The sequence below is a fragment of the Dipteris shenzhenensis genome, chromosome 11, assembly GCF_047967505.1.
Source record: "Dipteris shenzhenensis isolate YYH24624 ecotype China chromosome 11, Dip_SZ_1.0, whole genome shotgun sequence".
Classification (NCBI taxonomy): Eukaryota; Viridiplantae; Streptophyta; class Polypodiopsida; order Gleicheniales; family Dipteridaceae; genus Dipteris; species Dipteris shenzhenensis.
Genome location: NC_141606.1, coordinates 16,262,147 through 16,284,371, shown reverse-complemented (window position 1 = coordinate 16,284,371; position 22,225 = coordinate 16,262,147). Strand labels below are relative to the sequence as shown.

The 22,225-nt window shown below is 44.2% G+C and overlaps 1 protein-coding gene across 1 annotated transcript in view; it reads left to right on the top strand.

Moving 5' to 3' along the window:
• The first annotated feature begins 405 nt into the window (after positions 1-405).
• LOC147896679 (protein BREAST CANCER SUSCEPTIBILITY 2 homolog B-like) overlaps positions 406-22,225 on the top strand; it is a 38,211-nt gene continuing 16,391 nt past the window's right edge. Inside the window, exons 1-13 of the mRNA XM_087381358.1 lie at positions 406-671; positions 769-881; positions 960-1,179; positions 1,273-2,308; positions 2,699-2,754; positions 2,860-2,978; positions 3,064-3,230; positions 20,885-21,007; positions 21,114-21,335; positions 21,422-21,503; positions 21,594-21,644; positions 21,745-21,820; positions 22,028-22,139. Coding sequence (XP_087237484.1) covers positions 491-671; positions 769-881; positions 960-1,179; positions 1,273-2,308; positions 2,699-2,754; positions 2,860-2,978; positions 3,064-3,230; positions 20,885-21,007; positions 21,114-21,335; positions 21,422-21,503; positions 21,594-21,644; positions 21,745-21,820; positions 22,028-22,139 — 2,558 coding nt within the window. The 5' untranslated portion in view covers positions 406-490. The remainder of the gene's footprint in view (positions 672-768; positions 882-959; positions 1,180-1,272; positions 2,309-2,698; positions 2,755-2,859; positions 2,979-3,063; positions 3,231-20,884; positions 21,008-21,113; positions 21,336-21,421; positions 21,504-21,593; positions 21,645-21,744; positions 21,821-22,027; positions 22,140-22,225) is intronic.

Sequence of the window (22,225 nt, the reverse complement as noted above, 5' to 3'; positions counted from 1 at the left end):
ATTGATTGCTGAAACGGTCGACTGAACATGCCTTCATTAGAGGAATTCAAAGTGGTGGAGACTTGCAAAGCAGGTTCTACACAATGCAATCGAGTGAATGCGTGTAGCAAAAGCAGCCTACATGGGGGGACGGGATTTAGATTGATGTCTGGCCTTCTGTGGCAATGGCCTCCTGTGTGTGTGACATGGGGAGGACCTCGAACAAATTGAGCCCATCAGAAAGACGTTTCCCAGGCTAACAAGTTGAACCCATGAGAATCATCTAAAGACGTTCCCCAGGCTAAGAAGTTAACCCAACACCTGATTTCTTTTGGGGTTAGCAAAAGCTTCTTCCCGCCACATCAAAATTACTGCAACTCCTTCAAATTTCTTTTTCTTTCATCTTTCCTTCTTCTTCTTCTTCATCATGCCTCCTCCTGAGCTCGCCCAAGCTTCCATGGCGCTTCTGCACTCACAATCCCTTTAGCTCACTCGCAGAACGCCATTCCCCATGGCCGGCGGCATCCCTACCTGGCTAGTCACCCTCGGTCTCCACCCCGGCGATTGGAAGCTCGTCCCCGCAAGTTCCTTGCAGCAGCAGCACATCCCTCGCAGCCCCCGCAACCATGGCGATGATTTTCGCATTTGGACTCCTAGCATCGAATCTTATATCCGAGAGCAGCAGTGCTTTGGTGACTTCCTGCTCACAGGTTCTTTGTTCCGATCATCCACCTTGTTTCCATGCCGCTCCTTTTAACCCGAAATGTCGTTGTTTGCTTCCGTTTACAGACTCTCCATCTGTTCCCACGCCTTCCGCTGATACGTTGCTTCCCAAGAGTAGGCTCTCCGACAGAAGGGGCTTTACTCCTCCTCTAAAGGAGAATGTGCAGCCACATGATGCGGTAAGAATTAAACAATGTGTCTGAAAGCTTTTCGCATTTGAGAGTCACGATGATGCATCGCCTCGCAAGTTCTTGCAGGTCTTCAGGTCGCAATCAGGCGTCGATCCCGGAGAAGCTGCAGGCCGCAACCCTAAGAAAGGAGGAATTCTGGCAATCAATTCTGAAGCTTGCAATGGAGAAGCTGCAGTCCGCAATCCTAAGAAAGGAGGAGTTCTGGCAATCAATTCTGAAGCTTGCAATGGGAGCATCGGGGGATTGAAGCGCCAAAAACGCTTTGAAAGCCCGTCGTCGGAAAAAAGTAAGCTTTGCTTTGTGCTGCTTAGGTCTAATCGTCGATAAGCTAGTGCTCCGCTGTGCAATGCACTCCAGCTTAATCAATCTCTTGCTACAGATGACGTTCGGCCTCTTTTCCAGACTGCATCGATGAAATCTATCGAAATTTCTTCCTCATCTATGGCCAAGGCAAAGGCCTTGTTGGGCTTTGACTCTGCCTGTTCAATGAAAAATGATGAAGTGGAGTCAGACGACGCTCCGTCGAAGTCCATTTCAAGCAGAATCCCTCTTAGCGGCCTGCGAAAGCGATACGACGGCGATGCTATAGTTGGAAGTGAGCGAATGCCTTCCGAAAATGCACCAGCGTCTATGTTCCAGACTGCCAACGGACGTTCAGTTTCGATTTCCAGTATCGCGATGGATCGAGCTAAAGCTTTGCTCGGCGATGAAGCGAGTCCCACCTCGAATGAACGCGAAAACCATGCACACATTGCTGCGATAGACAGTTCGACTTCGCTTCCCAACATCTCACCGCACAGACGTCTTGACGTAGTCGTTCCTAATCAGAGCTTCTTTCAGACGGCGGCAGGGCGATCTGTCTCAGTATCCAGCAGTGCGCTGAAGCAGGCCGCGAGGCTTTTAGGAGACGAAAGCTCCTCTGCTGCAATGGAAGCGTCGTCACTGAGATTCATGACTGGAGGAGGACGACCTGTTTCGGTTTCAAGAGGTGCCATGAGGCGTGCAAGGGACCTTCTTGGGGGGGAAGTAGAAAATGCAGGCATTCCAGTATCAGCACAGATGATAGACGGAGGTGACTCTTCTGTGCAAGGAAGCCAGTGTCTTTTCCAGACTGCAACAGGACAATTGATCACTGTCTCCAACGTTTCGATCCAACGCGCGAAGGTGCTTCTCGGAGAGAAAGCTTCAAATCAATACAGCGGCATTGAAGACCGGTCTTCCACAGCTGAACAATCAACAGTCAGATTTCAGGACAAGGTTCATCTGAAAGCTGAATGTGCACAGAACCTTCCTCTAGCTGTAAATTTGAACCGAGTGTTGCCGGGTCGAGCCTTACAAGACCCGGTTGCTGCTACAAGGAGGAACTCTACTCCGAGAAAGCGCGTAGCATGTTTCAAGGCTCCTCGACGAATGCAGTAAGTCTAGTGGTTGTTAGCACTGCCTTGCAGGCAGTGCTCTCCTTACACTTTTTGGCCTGCCACTTTTAAAGTGGAAGCCTAAGTAATGGTGGCTCAGCTTGGCAAAGCGAAATTGGAAGCTCTTTATTTTTAATTTTGAATTTCTACGTATCCTCTCCTCTCTCTCAACTTAAAGCTAAATTTCTATTTATGCCCCCATCATTTTTCCCCCCTTTCTCTCTCTCTCTTCTTCTTCTTCTTCTTCTCACCTTTCAATTTGCCCGAGCAGGCCTCTTGAATGTATTCAACTTGTTTTGAAAAGTGACCCTCTAATTATTTTATGCCATGTCCTTGCCACTCATCCCATGCCCCTGCCCATTCTAATTTTGCTCATATGTTCCTCTGTAGGTTCTCAGTGCCATCAATAACTTCTCGGACCATTGAATGCCCCATGCAACCATCTGGTATAGTAAAATGAAACCCCATCAAATGTATGTTTACTGAGTTATTTACATCTGATGGATTGTTAGTGTTATGTTGACAAGTATGGACGTTTCTGATTGTTTCAGCTCCCCATCTTAAACAGGAAGTTTCTCAGCTGGCAAAGTTGTATCCTTTGAATCTACAAAAGAAGGAACGGAAATCTCTTGAGCAATTTTTCAAGCGGCCACCTCATCAAGAGCAAAAGGTACAGATTCCTGGATTCCTGGCGTTGTATCTAAGCGTCATTGTCATGAGCTTTGAAAAGTACTTGCTAATCAACTTTCCTGCAGATGGGCCATCTCACGAGAGACGTAAAAATTATGACAGCAGAAATTGCGAAGGGATACCGACTTAGTATGAGTTTCCTTTCTAAGCATAACTTGGAATCTGTTGGATCGGAGGAGTTTAGGCATATGCTTGTTGAAGGTGGAGCCAATCCGCAACTTGCCACCAAAGAGTAGGCTCTAAACATTGAAACTCTTAACGATTTTCCTTCCAGTGCATGTGTCACATCAAATGCATTGGTCTTATTGGGTTTGAACTAACTCCATTGCACTCATATAGAGAACCTTCGCTCGTGTCTCTGCTTGCAAGTGCTTGGATGTGTACCATTAGCTCATGTATGTGTACAGTGACTCACAAACAGGACTTCATTTCAATGATTTTTGCATTGGTCTTATTGGGCTTGAACCAACTCCATTGCACTCATATAGAGAACCTTCGCTCTCGTGTCTCTGCTTGCAAGTGCTTGGATGTGTACCATTAGCTCATGTATGTGTACAGTGACTCACAAACAGGATTTTATTTCAATGATTTTTGCACTTTATAGGACATGTTGTCCTTCTGTAGGATGGAAGTGTAGGATTTAGATCTGTGATAATGACACAGCATTTTGCCATCTATATTTTGGCAATTGCGTAGTTGATATGTTCTCCCTTTACCGAGATTGATGTGAACCATCAATGCTACTGTCCTGTTTGTAGCGGCACTTCAAAAGTCAGCCTCTTTTGATGCATTCCAGCTAAAACTGGCATTCAAGCGAACAGCATGTGTACAATGGACTAGTGTCCTTGATGTAATGTATACAAGGACACCATAAATGTCATGGAAAGGGATGAGAAGCAAGGTTGTTCCTGTGGTGTGTTGATTGTAAAATGAAGGTGGAGGGGCTGAAGACAGCAGAATGGGAAACATGAGGAGAGAGCAGTAAGGATGTCCAGGATGAGGATAGGAGCAGTTCAAGTGGAAGCTGTGGAGTGGTTCCAGCTTGCATAGCTACCCATTAAGGCATCCCCAACCTTTTCATACCGCGTATTTGAATAAATGCCTCCATTTCAGTGGCGTCCTCACCATGGGATTGCTATCTGTTTTCCCATGTTTGTCATCTAGATTCTCCACAATCATGTCGAGATTGGCTTCCTCCATTCTTGCACTATGCTTTGAGTACAAGTTTCGAACTCTTGGAAGCATGAATTGTTCTTAACGACCTATCTTTCCACTCCGTCTGTAGCTCTTTTGTCATTCATGCTTTTAGTGAACTCCTTGCTTCTTTGTGAAACATGTTGAAATTGTTGGAAAATTGGGATCAAAACACACAATCACTACTCGCCTGAATATAGGGATGCAAACTAGTGTATGAGTGAGCTTATGGTTGAGAATCAATGATGGGTTTGTGTATAGAATGAAATGATACCTTTGTGTATGGAATGAGAGTGGAGCAACAGTTTACAATGAGAGTCAAAGCTTACCGTGAAAAGGCAAAACCCTAAACTTTGGTATGGAAACATCAATGTGCACCTAAATCCTTATTGTACAGTGCATATTCGAATTTGCATATTACAATGCAATTCCTTATGAAGCATGTTTCAAACCATCTAGAGTACCAATTGCAATGGGGCTCAAATTTTCTTGAAAATACGTTGCAGAGATATACAATGATATGGTGGTGTAAGATAGACTAGGAGTTAGTCTATTTTGTGTGTTAGTACTTGTACTATATATACCAAGTACTTGTACTTCATTTGGTTGAACATTTCAGTTGGACTTCACTTGTTCACTTCTTGTTCTTGTGTTCACAATCCATCTCCATTCTTGACATGTGGTATCAGAGCTAGTTGATCCAACCCACCTCCTTCCTGCTCTCCTGCGTGCTCCCGTCGCACTTCTGTTGCAGAGAAGAAGGTTCCATTGCTGGGTGACTTCGTTTCAGCTCACCCACATCTTGAGAGAGCTTGAGAGCTTAGTTTTCTTATCAGTTCGTGCGCATTGGTGGCCATACAACTCCTTATCAGTCTCACCATCAGCCTGGACCATTTGCCTTGCCATTTGCTGCTCATTAGCCTCGACTCAGTCTGTACAGACCGCTTCAAGCAGTCCGTACTGTTGTACAGACCTGCTGTCCGTACATCCCGTCCACAAACAGCCTGCCAGCTCGCTCCTAGCCTCACCATTTGAGCCGTACAATGCATACTGTTGTATGGACTGCTGCCTGCCACAGTCCGTATTTGTTGTACGGACTGCTGCCCGCCTCTTTGCCTTGCCATTTGTGTCGTACAGTTCTGTACTGTACGGCCTTACTGTCTGTACATTCCGCCATCAAGTCGCCTTCAGGCTTTTGCTTCAGCTTTTGCTCTTGCTCTAGCTCCAGCTCTTGGTCCTTGCATCAGCTCATTTCCGGCCTCTTCCTCTTGGTACTTGCATCTCTATTTGCCAAGTGTATACTGCTCATGTTGTCACAATAAATGACAACTGGTCCATTTTTAGACTGATGCGTATCATAAAGTAGCTTATGCAATCAAGCTGCCTCACATGCAGCCATTGCTGCACCTCTGTACTCAGCCTCTGTGCTCGACAAGGCAACTGTAGGGTGTTTCTTCCTACTCCAAGTGATTGCAGCACTTCCAAGAGAGAATACATATCCACTCCTAGATCATCTATTAGAAATACTAATCAGCATCAGTGTATTCATGCAACTGTATCTGAACCCCGGTCTCATAAAATAGTCCATACTGCAATGTGGACTTCACATACCTCAGTATGCGTCTAGCCGCATCCAAATGCGGTTTCCTTGGAGCTTGCATAAATTGACTTACCAACTTAACAACATAGCTCAAATCTGGCTTGGTAATAGTCATATAAATCAAACTTCCTACTATGCATGTGTACATAGTAGGGTCTTCTAGAAGCTCACCTGTATCTGCGCTTAACTTCACATTCTGCTCCAAAGGAACTGAAATAGGCTTATAACCTGTCATCCCATATTTGGACAGCATGTCCAATCCATATTGTTTTTGCAAGAGCCATATCCCACTTGTGGATCTAATCACCTCAATGCCCAAGAAGTAACACAGCTCTCCCAAATCCTTCATCTCAAACTTCTGCTTCAATAGCATTTTCACATGAAGGATATTTTCATCACTATCACCTGTGATGATCAAATCATCAACATGTTGGAAAGGTCACCTCCCCATCTGTAAGCCTCCAAATGAGGAGAGCGTGGGGGAGGGAGACCTAGGGCAAGATGTGCCCAAAGAGAGATTACTTGGATGTGTGGATCTGGGATAGATCTGGAGCATTCATGGTTGGTGGGGTATCCCAAGGATGGAAGGCTGCATCAGGAGCAGCTCATGTGCAGGAAGATGGCGGGGACACAGTGTCTTGGATCAAGCTTGGCATGAGGCACTCAGTGGACTGCAGCAGGACCCTATGAAAGGCACGATGACATCAGCAATGTACTGAACAGTACGGCGCTGCATACGAGTGGCGCAGCAGAGGTGGGACAGATCAGCACATGGGTTGGCCAGGAGAGAGGCTGGTTGGGCTGCTTTGAGGCAGCCAACCAGGCCTTATATAGGGCTGACCTAGGAGCTGGGCCCCTGCCTTGATTGGAGGGCCAAAAGACCTAGAAATGTGGGCCAAAAGGCCCTAGTTTTGTGAGCCCTTAAAGGGCTGGTTGGGCTGAGCCAACCAGGTCGGTTGGGCCAGCCAACCTGGTCTGTCCAGTCGGCCTAGATTCGGACAGACTGGTCGGTTTTTATGACAGGCCCCTGGGCCTATAAAAGGAGGGCCTCCAGCCCTCATTTATTCATCTAACATCCAGCAGAAAGTGGAGCAGACAGGAGCAGCCTGAAAGCATTCCCTTTGGCCTCATCTTGGAGATAAAGGAGAGTTGAAGGAGTGCTGCAGACTGAGTTTCCTAAGGGCTGGGACCTTGGCTGTCTTCTAGGGCAGCAAGGTGTTGTGATCATTATACCTTTTGGAGCAGCCATTCATAAGCAGGTTGGAGCAGTGGAACAGGGACCTGTGTGCTGCAGACAAAGCTTGGCAAGGGCTGCCCACCTAGGCTGATTCACAGGCAGTAAGGTGGAGAAGAACACACTGGACGGAAAGCCTATAGTCGCTCAAGGTAGGGCACGCGGGCTCGAGTCTAGAGCTAGCCAGCAGATAGGAGAAGGACCTTGTGGTTAGATCAGAGGACCACAGCATTGGTGGGACTTTGGATCTATCTCTTTTGTATTGTGTCCATAGTTTTGGACGGAAATATATTATTTTGGTGGATTCTCTATCTGGCTGGTTCATTGTCTATTGATGAGTCTGCACACCTATTTAATGCACATTAAGTAAAGAAGTTTGTGATTCCACACCCACACCGTACACTGTGTGAGCTTCTGGGCATTACTATAAGTCTTCCGCTATGCGTACCCTCTGTTGGGTCATTTTCTAACACAACATAAATGACAAGTAGCATAATACATTTCTCTGTTTTTCTCACATAAAGTGGGAAATATGCTTTGGAAATCTGAAAGTCAATAGTGATAAGATACTGTCCTATCTTGTCAGACCATGCTCTGGGTGCTTGCTTCAAGCCATACACGGCTTCTTCAACCTGCAAATAAACTCAGGATGAACAACATGCACATAACTTGATGGCTGCTCCATATAGACCTCTTCTTGTAAATCACCATGCAAGAAAGTATTCTTTGCATCCATTTGATGTAACGCCCATCCCTTTGATGCAACCATAGCAATGACTGCTCTTACGGTTGCCATCCTTGCAATCGGACTGAATGTTTCTTCATAATCAGTGCCATATGTGTGTGCATACCCCTTGACAACTAATCTTGCCTTGTCTCGGTTCACCTAACCATTTGCATTGTGCTCCATCTTATAAACTCACTTGCAGCCAATTGCATTCTTGTCTTTAGGTAAAGGCACAAATTCCCATGTAGAATTTGCTTCCAAGGCATTCATTTCTTCGTCCATGGCTTTCTTTCATTTTCCTTTTCCCATGGCTTGCTAAAAAGAAGTGGGTTCTGGTTCATGTATCACTTTGACTATTTAGGCATAGTGAATGGCTATAAATCCATCATATTTCAACCTATCCACAGGATCTCTAGCTCTGGTAGACCTGCGTAAAATAGGCTCACTACTAGATGCTCTCATAACATCCCTTGTCTTCCTTACTCCAGGTGTGACAACAGAAGGAATATCCAACTCATCATTAAGGCTCTGTTTTGAGCCATTGGATTCACCATCCACATAAGAATGACCTGCATTCACATCAACCATTGGTTGATCTACTTCCTCTTTTTTTTTTTTCGTGATACTTGCATATCACTATCTGCATTGCTTTGAGGAGATCCTTCTGATCTCAATCTGCCTGTCCATGGTGAAGTATGTGAACCACTGCTAGAGGACACTATAGGTCCACTAATATTTTGTGATTGTTGCTGTGAATTCTGTGTAGCATTACCATTTTGTGCATCTACATCATCAATCACATTTACTGGTTTATAAGGAAGGAGGTGTGAAGAGAGTGGAAGAGAAGTGTGTAGCATTACCATTTTGTGCAAAGGAAGGAGGTGTGAAGAGAGTGGGAAAGAAGTAAGGAGTCTCACTTGCAGCTTTCTCACATACACAATGGGGAAATACACACAAAGGTGGAGGTTGAAAACAATTTTCCTCTTCTTAGTTGTGTAAGCCAAAAGAACTCTAAGTACAAAAGAAATAGGTGAATCTTATATGTGGGTCTCAAACTAAACTCAGCTAATCTAGGTGGCATATTAACTGAGTCACTAACTAGAGTACATAAAGATAGCTGTCATCCAACTATTATTCATGGGCGGTGTACCAACCGCATCTGCAGCTAACAAGTCGGTGACATAAATGCATAACATTCACCTTGGCATATCACGAGTGGAGCTCGGTATCTCAACAGGAGGGAAATGCAAACACAAATGCAAGGAATGCAGATAAAGGTGCAAAGGTGAAGAAAGGCAGATGCAATTATTGCAAGAAGCATGGCCATTACATTCAGAGTGCCAGAAACGGATTGCCAATGAGAAAAAGAGGCAATGCACAAGTAGTAATTATGTTACACCAGCTGAGAATGCAAATGCTTCACCATCTCATGCAAGTTTTGCACAAGAGGGAAATGATTTTATATTTGCTGCAGTTCAGGACAGATTTGGTGCTAGGGGGGATTCAGCTCCATATAATGCTTCACATGCTTCATCTGGTGATTCTTCATTTGTTGTTCTAGATAGTGTTGCATCGAAGCACATGACTCACATGAAAGAGTGGTTTGTAGAAATCAAACCTGTTTATGGCAGGTAGGTTACTTGTGCTAATGATGCATCTCAAGACATTACAGGAGTGGGAGATGTTCCCATCCTTAAGGATTCAGGTAAGAAAAAGTAGATAGTGTTGCATCGAAGCACATGACTCACATGAAAGAGTGGTTTGCAGAAATCAAACCTGTTTATGGCAGGTAGGTTACTTGTGCTAATGATACATCTCAGGACATTACAGGAATAGGAGATGTTCCCATCCTTAAGGATTTAGGAAAGAAAAAGTATATCCGTGATGTTTGGTATGTTCCTGACTTGAGGAAAAATCTTGTTCCAGTTCTATCCATGGCCCATGACCAACACATGCTTCTAGTATTTTAGGATGATCAATGCATGATCAAGGATCCAAAGAAAGGGTATGAGATTGTGGCTACAGGCTCTTATGAGGCCAGCATGGGTCTTTACAAGCTTGATGCTTAGCTCTATAATCAACATGCTTTGGCTGCCTCGTATGCTACTCCTAGTGATTTATGGCATTCCAGGTTTGGTCATGTGCATCATAGAGCTTTGGCATATTTGCATAATCATAATATGATTGAAGATTTGCCAAAATTTCAGCAGCCCGCTCAAGAGGTGTGAAGCATGTGCACTTAGAAAGTTACATTACCTATCTTTCCAAAAGGATGGCCCAGGTTCAGTAAGACCACACAAGGTTTTGCAGATTGCGCATAGTGATGTTTGTGGACCACTGAATGTAACTACCCATAGAGGATATCGGTACTTTGTTACATTCATTGATGACTATTCTAGGTTCACGTGGCTCTTTCTCATGAAATGCAAATCTGAAGTGTTCAATTGGTTCAAGGAGTTCAAAGCATTGGCTGAGAATCATACCAATTCTAGAATTGGAACACTCAATTCCGACAATGGGGGAGAGCACACTTCAAATCCCTTCAAAGGATACTTGAAAGAGAATGGGATAACACATCACAAAACAATGCCATATACACCTCAACATAATTCGATTGCAGACAGGAAGAACATGACTCTTATCGAGATGACTTGGTGTATGCTGGAAATTAAGAAAATGTCAAAAGCATTTTGGGATGAAGCAATAGTTACAGCCACATATATTCAGAATTGATGCCCTACACAAGTATTGGTTGAAAGGATTCATTTTGAGGCATTTTACGGCTACAAGCCAAAGGTGAATCATTTCAGGGTATTTGGGTCAGTTGCACACGCTTTGGATTCAGAATCGATCCAAGCTTGATGATAAGAGCACTCAATGCATCTTTGTGGGGTATAGCACTGAAAGTAGAGGCTTCAAGCTTATGATCCAGCCACAAGGAAAGTAATCATAAGCAGGGATGTTTTATTTGTTGAGCATGATAGCATGCAGCCCATCAACGAGGATTTGCCTCCATATGATGATGCACATTTGGATATTGTTTAGTTTGAGGATGATGCTGATTTTGGTCCTCCGGTTGATTTGGGTTTTTCAATTGATATTCCCTCTATCTTGTTGAGATATCGAGCTCCACTCGTGATATGCCAGGGTGACCGTTGTGTATTTATGTCACCGACTTGTTAGCTGGAGATGCGGTTGGTACACCGCCCACGAATAATAGCTGGATGACAGCTATCCTTATCTACTCTAGTTTGTGGCTCAGTTAGTATGCCACCTTAGTTAGTTGAGTTTGGTTTGAGACCCACATATAGGGTTCTTCTATTTCTTTGTACTAGAGTTCTTTTGGCTTTCGCAACTAAGAAGAGGAAAACTGTTTTCAGCCTCCACCTTTGTGTGTATTTTCCCAGTTGTGCATGTGAGAAAGCCGTAAGTGAGACTCCTTCTCTCTCTCCCACTATCTTCACATGGTATCTGTTCGTGGTAAGGAGCTCAAGAAAGCAAGCCAAGTTCGTGGTGTCCTAGTAAGAGGACCAGTGTTGCTTTCCTATTTCGAGTTTGGGAGCAAATCTCTGCAGGTAGCACAGCCAAAAGTGCAGGAGTGCACTATTTCAGATTGAGACGCCCTTCGCGGTGTGGCCGTTTCGGGGCTCGTTTTGAAGGCGGAAGTTCTTCGCAGGCACTCAGAAAAAGGCCCTGTTTTTTGCTGTGCGACCACTGCGCGGCTAGTCGGTGGAAAGGTGTCGCAGAAATTGCATCGTATGCCTGTGTGCAGAGATATTGGGAGTTGCAGATTCATGCCTGTTGCCTGTTGATGCAAAATCGTCACTAGGAAGTGACTGTGTGGTGAAATATCACTTTCGTCAGTTTTGCAGATCTGCCCGTGTGAGGCAAAAGCTGTGTTTTTTGCAGTGACAGAATATTTTGTAGTGTTCTGTAATGGCATCTGATTCTCTTTCACAGATTGTCACTGAAAAGCTTGACAAGAACAACTTCCAAGCATGGAAGTTTAGAATGATGAATTCTTTGATGGGAAAAGGCTATTGGGAATTCATTACAGGAAATGAAGAACCTGTTCTTCCTAATGTTCCCAGTCAACAGGAAATGCAGGCATTCAAAGGATGGCATGAGAGAGCCAGGAAAGTTATGTACTGGCTGTCTATCAGTATTTCGGACTCCATGATTGTGCATATTCAGGATGCAAGTACGTCAAAGGAGGCATGGGATACTTTGGCAAAAATGTATAGCACATATACGCAAGCCAGGAAAATGCAACTCAAACAGGAGTTGCACAATGTGTAGAGAGAAAATTTGAGCATAAATGACTACCACATGAAAGTGAAGAAAATTACAGATGCACTTGCTTCCATTGGGTCGCCAGTGGATGATGATGATTTGGTTCTGTGACCTTGAATGGTCTAGGAAAGAATTATGCACAGTTCCGGACATCCATTGCCGTCCGTGAAAAATTTTCCGATTTTGAGGAGTTGATTGCTCTTCTAATTTCTGAAGAGCAGAGAAATGGTGGTGCATCTTCTTCAGCAGGAACTTCAAAAGAAACTGTCTTCTACTCAAATGCTGGCAGAGGTAGAGGTAGAGGTAGAGGTAGAGGTAGAGGAGGCCGATCTGCAGGCCGTGATAGAAATATGCAACAAACGCAAGAAAACCAGTCCTATGCAGGAGGACGTGGTAACTCTAAAGGCAGGGGGAGCCAAAGAGGCCGTGGTGGATGGCAGAGAAGCCAAAATGCAAACAGCAATGTTGAATGCTACTATTGTGGCAAAATGGGTCATATGGCTAAAGACTGCTACAAAAAGCAGAATGACATTATGAATGGAAAATTGCAGCAAGGCAATTATGCATCTTTTAGCAGGCAGGGTGATGACAGAAATGAGCATCTATTTATGTTGCAGCATATGACCAATTCTGTGACAAGTGCAGAAGAACAAAATGATGTGTGGTATGTTGACTCAGGTGCGTCAAACCACATGACAGGTCATGCAGAATAGATGCAAGATGCAAGGAAAATGGAAAAGCCAGGATTTGTGGAGACTGGTGATGATACTGCACATCCTATTGTGCAGATTGGCAAAATTCCTTTGTCTATGCAGGATGGGAAAAAGAAATACTTGTCTGATGTATTTCATGTCCCGAACATCACCAAGAACCTGGTTTCTGTTGGTCAGATGGTTGAGCAGGGCTTGCAGGTTAGATTTAATCCTCATTGATGCTTTGTTGAGGATATGAAAAATAACGATCGCTTGATAGCAAAAGGAAAGAAGAAGGGCAGGATGTTTACGTTGGATGCGGACATGCCTGAATTGAGTGCAACAATGTTTGCACATGGGACCGGTGTAGTCGCAGATATTGATATTTGGCACAAACGCATTGGTCATGTTAATATACAGCGACTTAAATCAATGCAAGCCTAAAATATTGTTGCAGGATTGCCTAAATTTAAGGTTGCAGAAATGCACAAGGTTTGTGAAGCCTGTCAATTTGGGAAACAAGCAAGGAAACCTTTTCCTAGGCATGTTCAAGAGAGTAAAAAGCCATTGGAATTAATCCTCTCTGATGTGTGGACTACAAAAGCTGCATCTATTGGAGACTGTCACTATTTTGTCACATTTATTGATGACTTCAGCAGAAAACTTTGGGTGTATTTTATGAAAAAGTAAAGTGAAGTGTTTGGGCACTTCAAAGCTTTCAAAGCTATGGTGGAAAAAGAAACAGGCTTGCAAATAAAATGCCTAAGGTCAGATGGAGGGGGAGAGTACCTCTCAAATGAGTTTGCAAGGTTCTTGAAGGAGCATGGTATAAAGCAGCAATATTCATGCAGTCATACCCCACAGCAAAATGGAATTGCAGAAAGGAAAAACAAGCATATTGGAGAGGTATCTCGGGCTATGCTAAATGAAAAAGATCTACCAGATTATTATTGGGCTGAAGTAGTTGCTACAACAGTTTATATAATGAACAGGACTCCCACTGCAGCAATACATGGCATGACATCAGAGGAGATGTATACTGATAGGAAACCAGATATTTCTCATTTGAAAATTTTTGGTTGCATTGCCTATGTCCATGTGCCAGATGAGTTGAGGTCCAAGTTGGATCCAAAAGCTGAGAAGTACGTCTTTATTAGTTATTCTCTGCAGCAAAAAGGATATAGATGCTATAACCCTTCTACACGAAAGTTCACAGTGAGCAGAGATGTTTTTGATAAGATGAGCAGCTGGTATAAACCAGTAAATGTGATGATTGATGTAGATGCACAAAATGGTAATACTGCACAGAATTCACAGCAGCAATCACAAAATATCAGTGGACCTGGAGTGTCCTTTAGCAGTGGTTCACATACTTCGCCATGGACAGGCAGATTGAGATCAGGAGAATCTCCTCAAAGCAATGCAGAGAGTGATACGCAGGTATCACGAAAAGGAAAAGAGAATGTAGATCAGCCCATGTTTGATGTGAATGCAGGTCACTCTTGTGTGGATGGTGAATCCAGTGGCTCAGAACAGAGCATTGATGATGAGTTGGGTATTCCTTCTGTTGTTACACCTGGAGTAAGGAAGACCAAGGATGTTTTGAGAGCACCTAGAAGTGAGCCTATTTTGCGCAGGTCTACCAGGGTTAGGTATCCTGTGGATAGGCTGAAATATGATGGATTTACAGCCATTCACTATGCCTATATGGTCAAAGTGATACAGGAACCAGAACCCACTTCTTTTGAGCAAGCCATGGGAAATGAAAAATGGGAGAAAGCCATGGATGAAGAAATGGATGTCTTGGATGCTAATGCTATATGGGAATTGGTGCCTTTGCCTAAAGGCAAGAATGCAATTGGCTATAAATGGGTTTATAAGATCAAGCACAATGCAGATGGTTCTGTGAATAGATACAAGGCAAGATTAGTTGTCAAGGGGTATGCACAGACATATGGCATTGATTATGAAGAAACTTTCAGCCTGGTTGCAAGGATGGCAACCGTAAGAGCAGTCATTGCTATGGCTGCATCAAAGGAATGGTCTTTACATCAGATGGATGTAAAGAATGTCTTCTTGCATGGTGATTTGCAAGAAGAGATCTTTATGGAGCAGCCAGCAGGTTATGTTCATGCTATTCATCCTGAGTTTATTTGCAGGGTTGAAGAAAGCCTTGTATGGCTTGAAGCAAGCACCTAGAGCATGGTCTGACAAGATAGGACAGTATCTTGTCACTATTGGCTTTCAGATTTCCAAAGCAGATTTCTCACTCTATGTGAGAAAAACAGAGAAAGGGATTATGCTGCTGGTCATTTATGTTGATGATTTGATCATCACAGGTGATAGTGATGAAGATATCCTTCATGTGAAAATGCTATTGAGGCAGAAGTTTGAGATGAAGGATTTGGGAGAGCTGCGTTATTTCTTGGGCATTGAGGTGATTAGATCATCAAGTGGGATACAGCTCTTGCAGAGGCAGTATGGATTGGACATGCTGTCCAAATATGGGATGACAGGTTGTAGGCCTATTTCAGTACCTTTGGAGTAGAATGTGAAGCTGAGCGCAGATGCCGGTGAGTTTCTGGAAGACCCTACTATGTACTGACGCATAGTAGGAAGTTTGATTTACATGACTATCACCAGGTCAGATTTGAGCTATGCTGTTGGGTTGGTAAGTCAGTTTATGCAGGCTCCAAGGAAACCGCATTTGGATGCGGCTAGACGCATACTCAGGTATGTGAAGTCCACATTGCGGTATGGACTATTTTATGAGGCTGGGGTTCAGATACAGTTGGATGGATACATTGATGCTGATTAGGCTGGTAGTATTTCTGATAGATGATCTACCAGTGGGTATGTGTTTTCTTTTGGGAGTGCTGCAGTCACTTGGAGCAGCAAGAAACAGCCTACAGTTGCCTTGTCGAGCACGGAGGTTGAGTACAGGGTTGCAACAATGGCTGCATGTGAGGTAGCTTGGTTGCATAAGCTACTCTATGATATGCATCAGTCTATAGATGGGCCAGTTGTCATTTAGTGTGACAACATGAGCAGCATACACTTGGCAAAGAACCCAGTCTTTCATGCTAGAACAAAGTACATTGAGGTGCATTATCACTATGTGCGGGAGAAGGTTTTACTAGGTCTTATTGATCTAGTTTATGTCAGCACAGAGGATCAGGTAGCTGACATATTTACAAAAGCATTGGGCGCAGAGAAGCTGCGCAAGTTCAGAGACCTGCTTGGTGTGCAGGAATTGGGATTGAGCTCGAGGGAGAGTGTTGAGATATCGAGCTCCACTCGCGATATGCTAAGGTGACCGTTGTGTATTTATGTCACCGACTTGTTAGCTGGAGATGCGGTTGGTACACCGACCACGAATAATAGCTGGATGACAGCTATCCTTATCTACTCTAGTTTGTGGCTCAGTTAGTATGCCACCTTAGTTAGTTGAGTTTGGTTTGAGACCCACATATAGGGTTCTTCTATTTCTTTGTACTAGAGTTCTTTTGGCTTTCGCAACTAAGAAGAGGAAAACTGTTTTCAGCCTCCACCTTTGTGTGTATTCCCCCATTTGTGCATGTGAGAAAGCCACAAGTGAGACTCCTTCTCTCTCTCCCACTATCTTCACATATCTCTCAGACTTCATTGAGTTGCCACATGTTGAGGGTGCTCCTCCCTCGAATGTTTTAGTGCAGCCAGCTCATGGTGAGGGACAATCCAATATTTGGAAGCACAATCATTGTCATGCAAAAAATGCAACTCCGGGTGCACTTTCAATTGCTATTCCTAGTGGTATAGGTGAAAAATCAGTTTCAAGATGGGCTAGGTGTTGGAACTAGATGGGAGGCAAGGTAGTCTACGGTAAGACATGAAAGATTAGACTAGATAGCAAATTTAATGGAAATGGAAATGGAAATGAAATGCGAGAAAGAAATGAATAACCAAAGGAAAGTACTTACATAACTAAAAGAGGCTTGAGGCTTCATTGATTTGACAAGTGAAAGTACAATGCATTTATAGGATAGGCACACATACACTTAGTATCAAATGTATATGGGATAACTCTCAATATGTCACATGGCACTCCTAGACACCTAGTACTATAAAACTCACACGAGGACTCACTAAAACAAATCAAAACTGACTCAACTTGACGCCATTTCCTCACACCTTCCCATGGAGGAAAGGTGAGTGACTATTGGAATGGAACCAAGAACAAAACATGACAATGACGGTCATCGAATTGTGCAATGACAGTCTAGAACTAGGCATGGCTCCCATGCTAACTCAGAGGCAAGTGAGCATGGCTCAGTCACAAAGTCTTTCCATTATTACATTGAAAACATGAAAGGATATATTAGCAATCCTTTGTCAAACCAAAGCCTTGAAAGTCACCAAGATATGGATAGCAGTAGATCTTACCCCTCAAAAACTTATGATGAAGGCTAATGCTACTCAAAAGGGAACACAAGGGCAGAGGAAAGGTTTATATTAGAGAGAGGAGAGGAAAGGTTAAGATTCTTCGACAGACATAGATTGAAGGGTATAAGAATATAGATATCTGAGGAGCTCACTCTTACCCATCTCAAGCAAAGAAATAGTGAACTCACTAAAGTGAATGATGCACTCAATCTAAAAGGTACTAGGAACTTGGTGAGTTGAGCTGAGTTGGTGACCTGGTGAGCTTCCTTGGCTGCCCTGTTGCCTCATTCCGCCCACCTCCTTTGCTCCCCCTTTGTACTCCCTCGACCTCCCCGCCTCCCCTTCTTTTTCCGCCTTGTTGCTTTCGTCGCCCCTATCTCCTTGTTGTCCCCACCTCCCTCGACCTCCCCCCCTCCCCTTCTGCACCCGCTCCGCTGCTTCCACCTCCTTGTCCCTCGCCCGCTCCTCTTGCTTCCGCCTCTGTTGCCCCCGTGCCTGCTCTCGCCACCTCCATCTCCTCTGCCTCCTTCTTAGCCTCCTTCTCCTCCACCTCCGCCAGCCCTGCCCTCTCCCGCCACCTCCATCTGTTGCCACCTTCATCTTTGCCAGTCCCACCTGCTTCCGTCACCTCCTTCTCTGCCCTCTTCTCCTCCACCTCCACCTCTGTCCCTTCCACTCCTGTGTCCCCCTCCTCTCCCTCGTCAGCTCCCTCTTCTCTCCTATCTCCTCTCCGCTCCCTTGCCCTCTCACTCCCTCATTTTCTCCCTCTCCGCCTTCTAGCCCTCCTTCCTCCTCTGTCTACCTTCCTCCTTGCCCTCCTCCTTTCATCTCTATCCTGCCCCCTCCACCTCGCTTCGCCTCCCCCTTTGCCACTTTTTTCTCACCCTCCTTTTCTTCTTCCTCCCTGCAGCGGGAGCACTTGTGCATAGTGCTTGTTAAGGCGAAAGAAGAACCTTGGTGGTGACCTTTGGTTTGGCCAGAAGGGCTTTATGGCAGCACCCTGGAATCCCACAGCCGTTAAGGTTCTTCTTTCCCCAGCGGACAAGCAACATGTACAGTAGGCAGTTCAGTCTCTCCAGGACAAGACGCTTGTGGGTAGAATTGTGGGCCTCATGCCTACACGGAGACAGCTGCGAGAGTGGATTCAGGCGAGCTTGGCATTAGAGGGAGACCACATCCAAGAGGTCACCATCTATGGACGAGGCGTTTTCCTCATCCAGTTGAGCTCCCTCGACACTTGTGGAGCAGAGTCCCATCCTCCTTGGCTCGCATCTTGTCTACCTCTTTCCATGGTATCATGGGTTCATAGTGGAGAACATGGATACGACACATCATGTTCCTCGTTTTCCTGTCACACTCTGCTTCCTAGGGCTTCCCAAGGAGTATCGAGCCATCCTCCCTTCCATTTGTCGGGCATTTGGCACAGTGCTCGAGTCCCTGTCAGAGTCGACCGCCTCAGTTCTAGCAGATGATGGAGTCCCCAGGATTAGGCTGGTGGTTGAGAGCCCAGAGTCCCTGTTAGAGTTGATCCTTCTCGAGACCTTGGAAGGGGGCACACTTTGCCAGAGGGTGGAGATTTTCCCCGTGGCCTCCCTCGTGTGCCTCCCCCCCTCCTCCACAGTGCAGGCAGAGTCAGCAGGCCTGTGTTCAGCGGCCTCTCAGGCAGGAGCAACAGAAGTCTCAGACCCCATGGGTTACCCTCTCGGAAGGGAACTGGACACATGTTAAAAAGAAAAAGAAACCAAGCAAGTAGGCCTGCAAACGTCGTAGGCAGAGGGGCCTCGAAGGAGGAACATCAGGAGCCACCTCCTTTAGCGGCGGGGGCCACTGCCTATCCAGCCGATCCTCCAGCTTCGGAGGTTTTTCATGTAAGTTTTGCCATAGTTGCGAATAATTGCTTGCTTTCTAGCAATGAAAGTTTTCCAAGCATAGTCAATGCCAAAGCGAGACTGTTGTGACAAGGGGTGGACAGCCTCATACACCATGGCCTTGTATGCATCATGCTCCAAATAACTATTATTGACAATGAGTAGTCTTCTTTGTGTAAGCCGATCATCAGGCATGTCGTGAAGAGAGATCCTTAACCACAAAGGGGCATGAAAAAAATGCATAAAAGCATAATCCACCCATAATTTAGCAGTGAAACAATCATAGTGTTGAGGATTAACCTTGTACCAACGATCTAGACGAGCCCGATAAGAAGAATGAGCATTATGTTGAAAAGTATAGCCTGGCAACATTGGCTGTGTTCTACTTGTGCATTGTGAGAAAGTAAGCAATGAGTGTTATGGGTATCCAATTGCATTTAATCTTGTAGACACACTTATCACCTAAAGTGCGTGTCAACCAATTTACCCACATCAGCTGCAATTGGCATACAACATGGAAAGAAAATAATCACTGTGTGCTTGGCATATTCACGCACCGGATCCACAATATCATCAACCTCCACCATAATCCTAACGGTGGGAGTGGAGTCTTTCCATTTCTTGCAAGTATCTTCAAATCTCTCATGCATCACATCATATACCAATTGGGCCTCAAGAGAGGTATGCACAGGGTCATCTTGACCCAAAACCTGCTTCTGCTTCTTATGTGAATAAGTCTTCATATTAGCCATTAGCTCTTGTAGAAGCTGAAAAGACAGCAGAGACCCACACACAGGCGGAAGTAAAGATAGGAAAGAGTAGGTGAGAAAGAAGAAAGAGGGTAAGGATATGCACAGTAAACGCAGTAAGCTTAGAAAAGGAAAAAGGGTTAAAAATCGAAGAAATGGACATGGGAAGAGGGCTTATGCAACAGGATGTTAGAAGGCATCAGAGGCGAAAGGAAACAAGAAAGAAAGAAAGAAAGAAAGTCTTTTAATGTCCACGGGAGACTAACAGGTCTATGGGACATCAAAAAACCATCTAGTACATCTACTTTAGGGAGGGCACATGGCAGCTCCCAAGGAGAGGAACAGCAGTATGCAAGTCTGACAGGCATTGGACAGCACGTGAATCTGACATACTTACGGAGAGCTGACAGACGTACGGAAGGCTGACAAAGTACAGACAGTCGTACGGGTAAATAAACAGCGTACGGAATATGCACACACACACACACACACACACACACACACACACACACACACACGTACGCACGTGCTCACACACATGACATGCTCACATGTGCATACACATCATTTGTTTGTTTATTTTTCTTCATTATTTCCAAAAAAATCATTTATCAAGATTGAGCGTATTGTAGCCTTACGAATAATGAAGATATATATTCACCTAAATGTGGCATTTCGCAACTGTGTCAGATCCTTTGTCACAGGCGGGACATAATTCTCATGTATTTTAGAATGACTTACCATAACGAAATAAGAGTTATGACTGAACACTACTAGTACAGGGTAGATTGACTGAAAAATGTGCAGGAACTTGTCTTGGAAATTTATTTAAGGATGTCCTGAAGCAGTCCATGGGAATTCTCAAGGTCCTTATGGAAATATGATTAACAGTACATGCTTGGACCTTGTATTGTATTGGTAATATTGAAAGGGCATTATCAGCAGGAAAGTTTGTTGAGAAGTATTACCTGCCCATTTACATCTCCATAATATGCCACTTTAAGCTGCTGTTTAAATTCAATTGTGGCAGATTGTCTCATGCAGATTTTTATTCAAAGTGACTGCTACAATTACCTTTCACTTATTTTATATTTGCTACTTTTTCAGGTGGGTTGGCAATCATTACAGATGGATTGTCTGGAAACTGGCCTGTCTTGAACGAAGCTATCCCCACCAAGCTGCTGGAAAGTTTCTTACTCTTCAGACAGTTTTTGATGAATTGAGATATAGGTCAGATGATACACCTCTTTGTGTTGTAATCATGTGTTTTGTGCACTATCCACTATTCTTCATAGCTTTCATAATGAAGCCTTATAACTCATATTGTGCATTTCAGATATGAAAGGGAGATCAATTGTGGGTACCGTTCTGCACTAAGGAGAATCACTGAGGGCGATGCAACAGTGAGTCGGATGATGGTTCTTTGTGTTGCAGCAGTCTGCACTGTGGATTGCAGACAGTCGGACCAAATTATAGCTGTTGATCCTGAGGCTGTTACTGAAGGTCAGGGCTTTACAAGCCAGGATGCAGTAGTACAAATTGAAGTTACAGATGGATGGTATGTAGCTTGCTGTTATATTTCAAATCTGGTTCATAATTATATTGAAAGAAATTGTAATCAAAATGCAAATTTTTCTTGGTCAGGTATTCTTTGAATGCACAATTGGATTCACCGTTAGCCCGGCAATTGTTTTGTGGCAAGATTTTCACTGGCCAGAAACTAAGGGTATGCAAGGAATCAGCTATACTGTAAACATTCAAAGCTATACCTGCTTCTGATTCTATATGAAGGAGCTGATCAATTTAAATAAATTAGGTTTGCGGTGCAACACTCATAGGCTGTACCACCCCCATGCCTCCTTTAGAGGTAGGCACTTCATAAGATCGATGGAAGATTCCTCCTTTTCTTTTATCTAGATGGTGTTGGTCTCAAGATTTTTGCACTAAATTAAAGGCTGCTGTGTCAGGCATTTCAAGTGATGAAGCTAGCATTGCACATCAATGGCACTTATAGAGCCCACTGGGCTGATAGACTAGGATTCTGTAAGTATTAGTTTGAATGTTGAGCCATGCTTCTCTTTTGAATTTTGAACTTGTTGCTCCACTTTGTGACTTGCCTTATGATACAGTCCATCTTGCATCTTTAAAGCTGGATGACATGCATATTCAATTAGGTGTGTAGAAGAACAATCTTTGTATGAATTGTTAATCAAAGCCATTTATATGTTCAAACAATCAAAGTGCTTGCAGGTAAGGGTATGCCAATGCCCTTAGCATTCCATCGCATCAAACATGATGGTGGGCTTGTTCCAAGAACGATTATAGGCATCAACCGGATTTACCCTATTCTCTACTGTGAAAGGTGTGCTCAGAACTTTGTTCTGCTTAAAATGGACCAAGATCTCCTCTCTGATAGAAATTCTTTTTAACACTTGCATTATTCAGCAA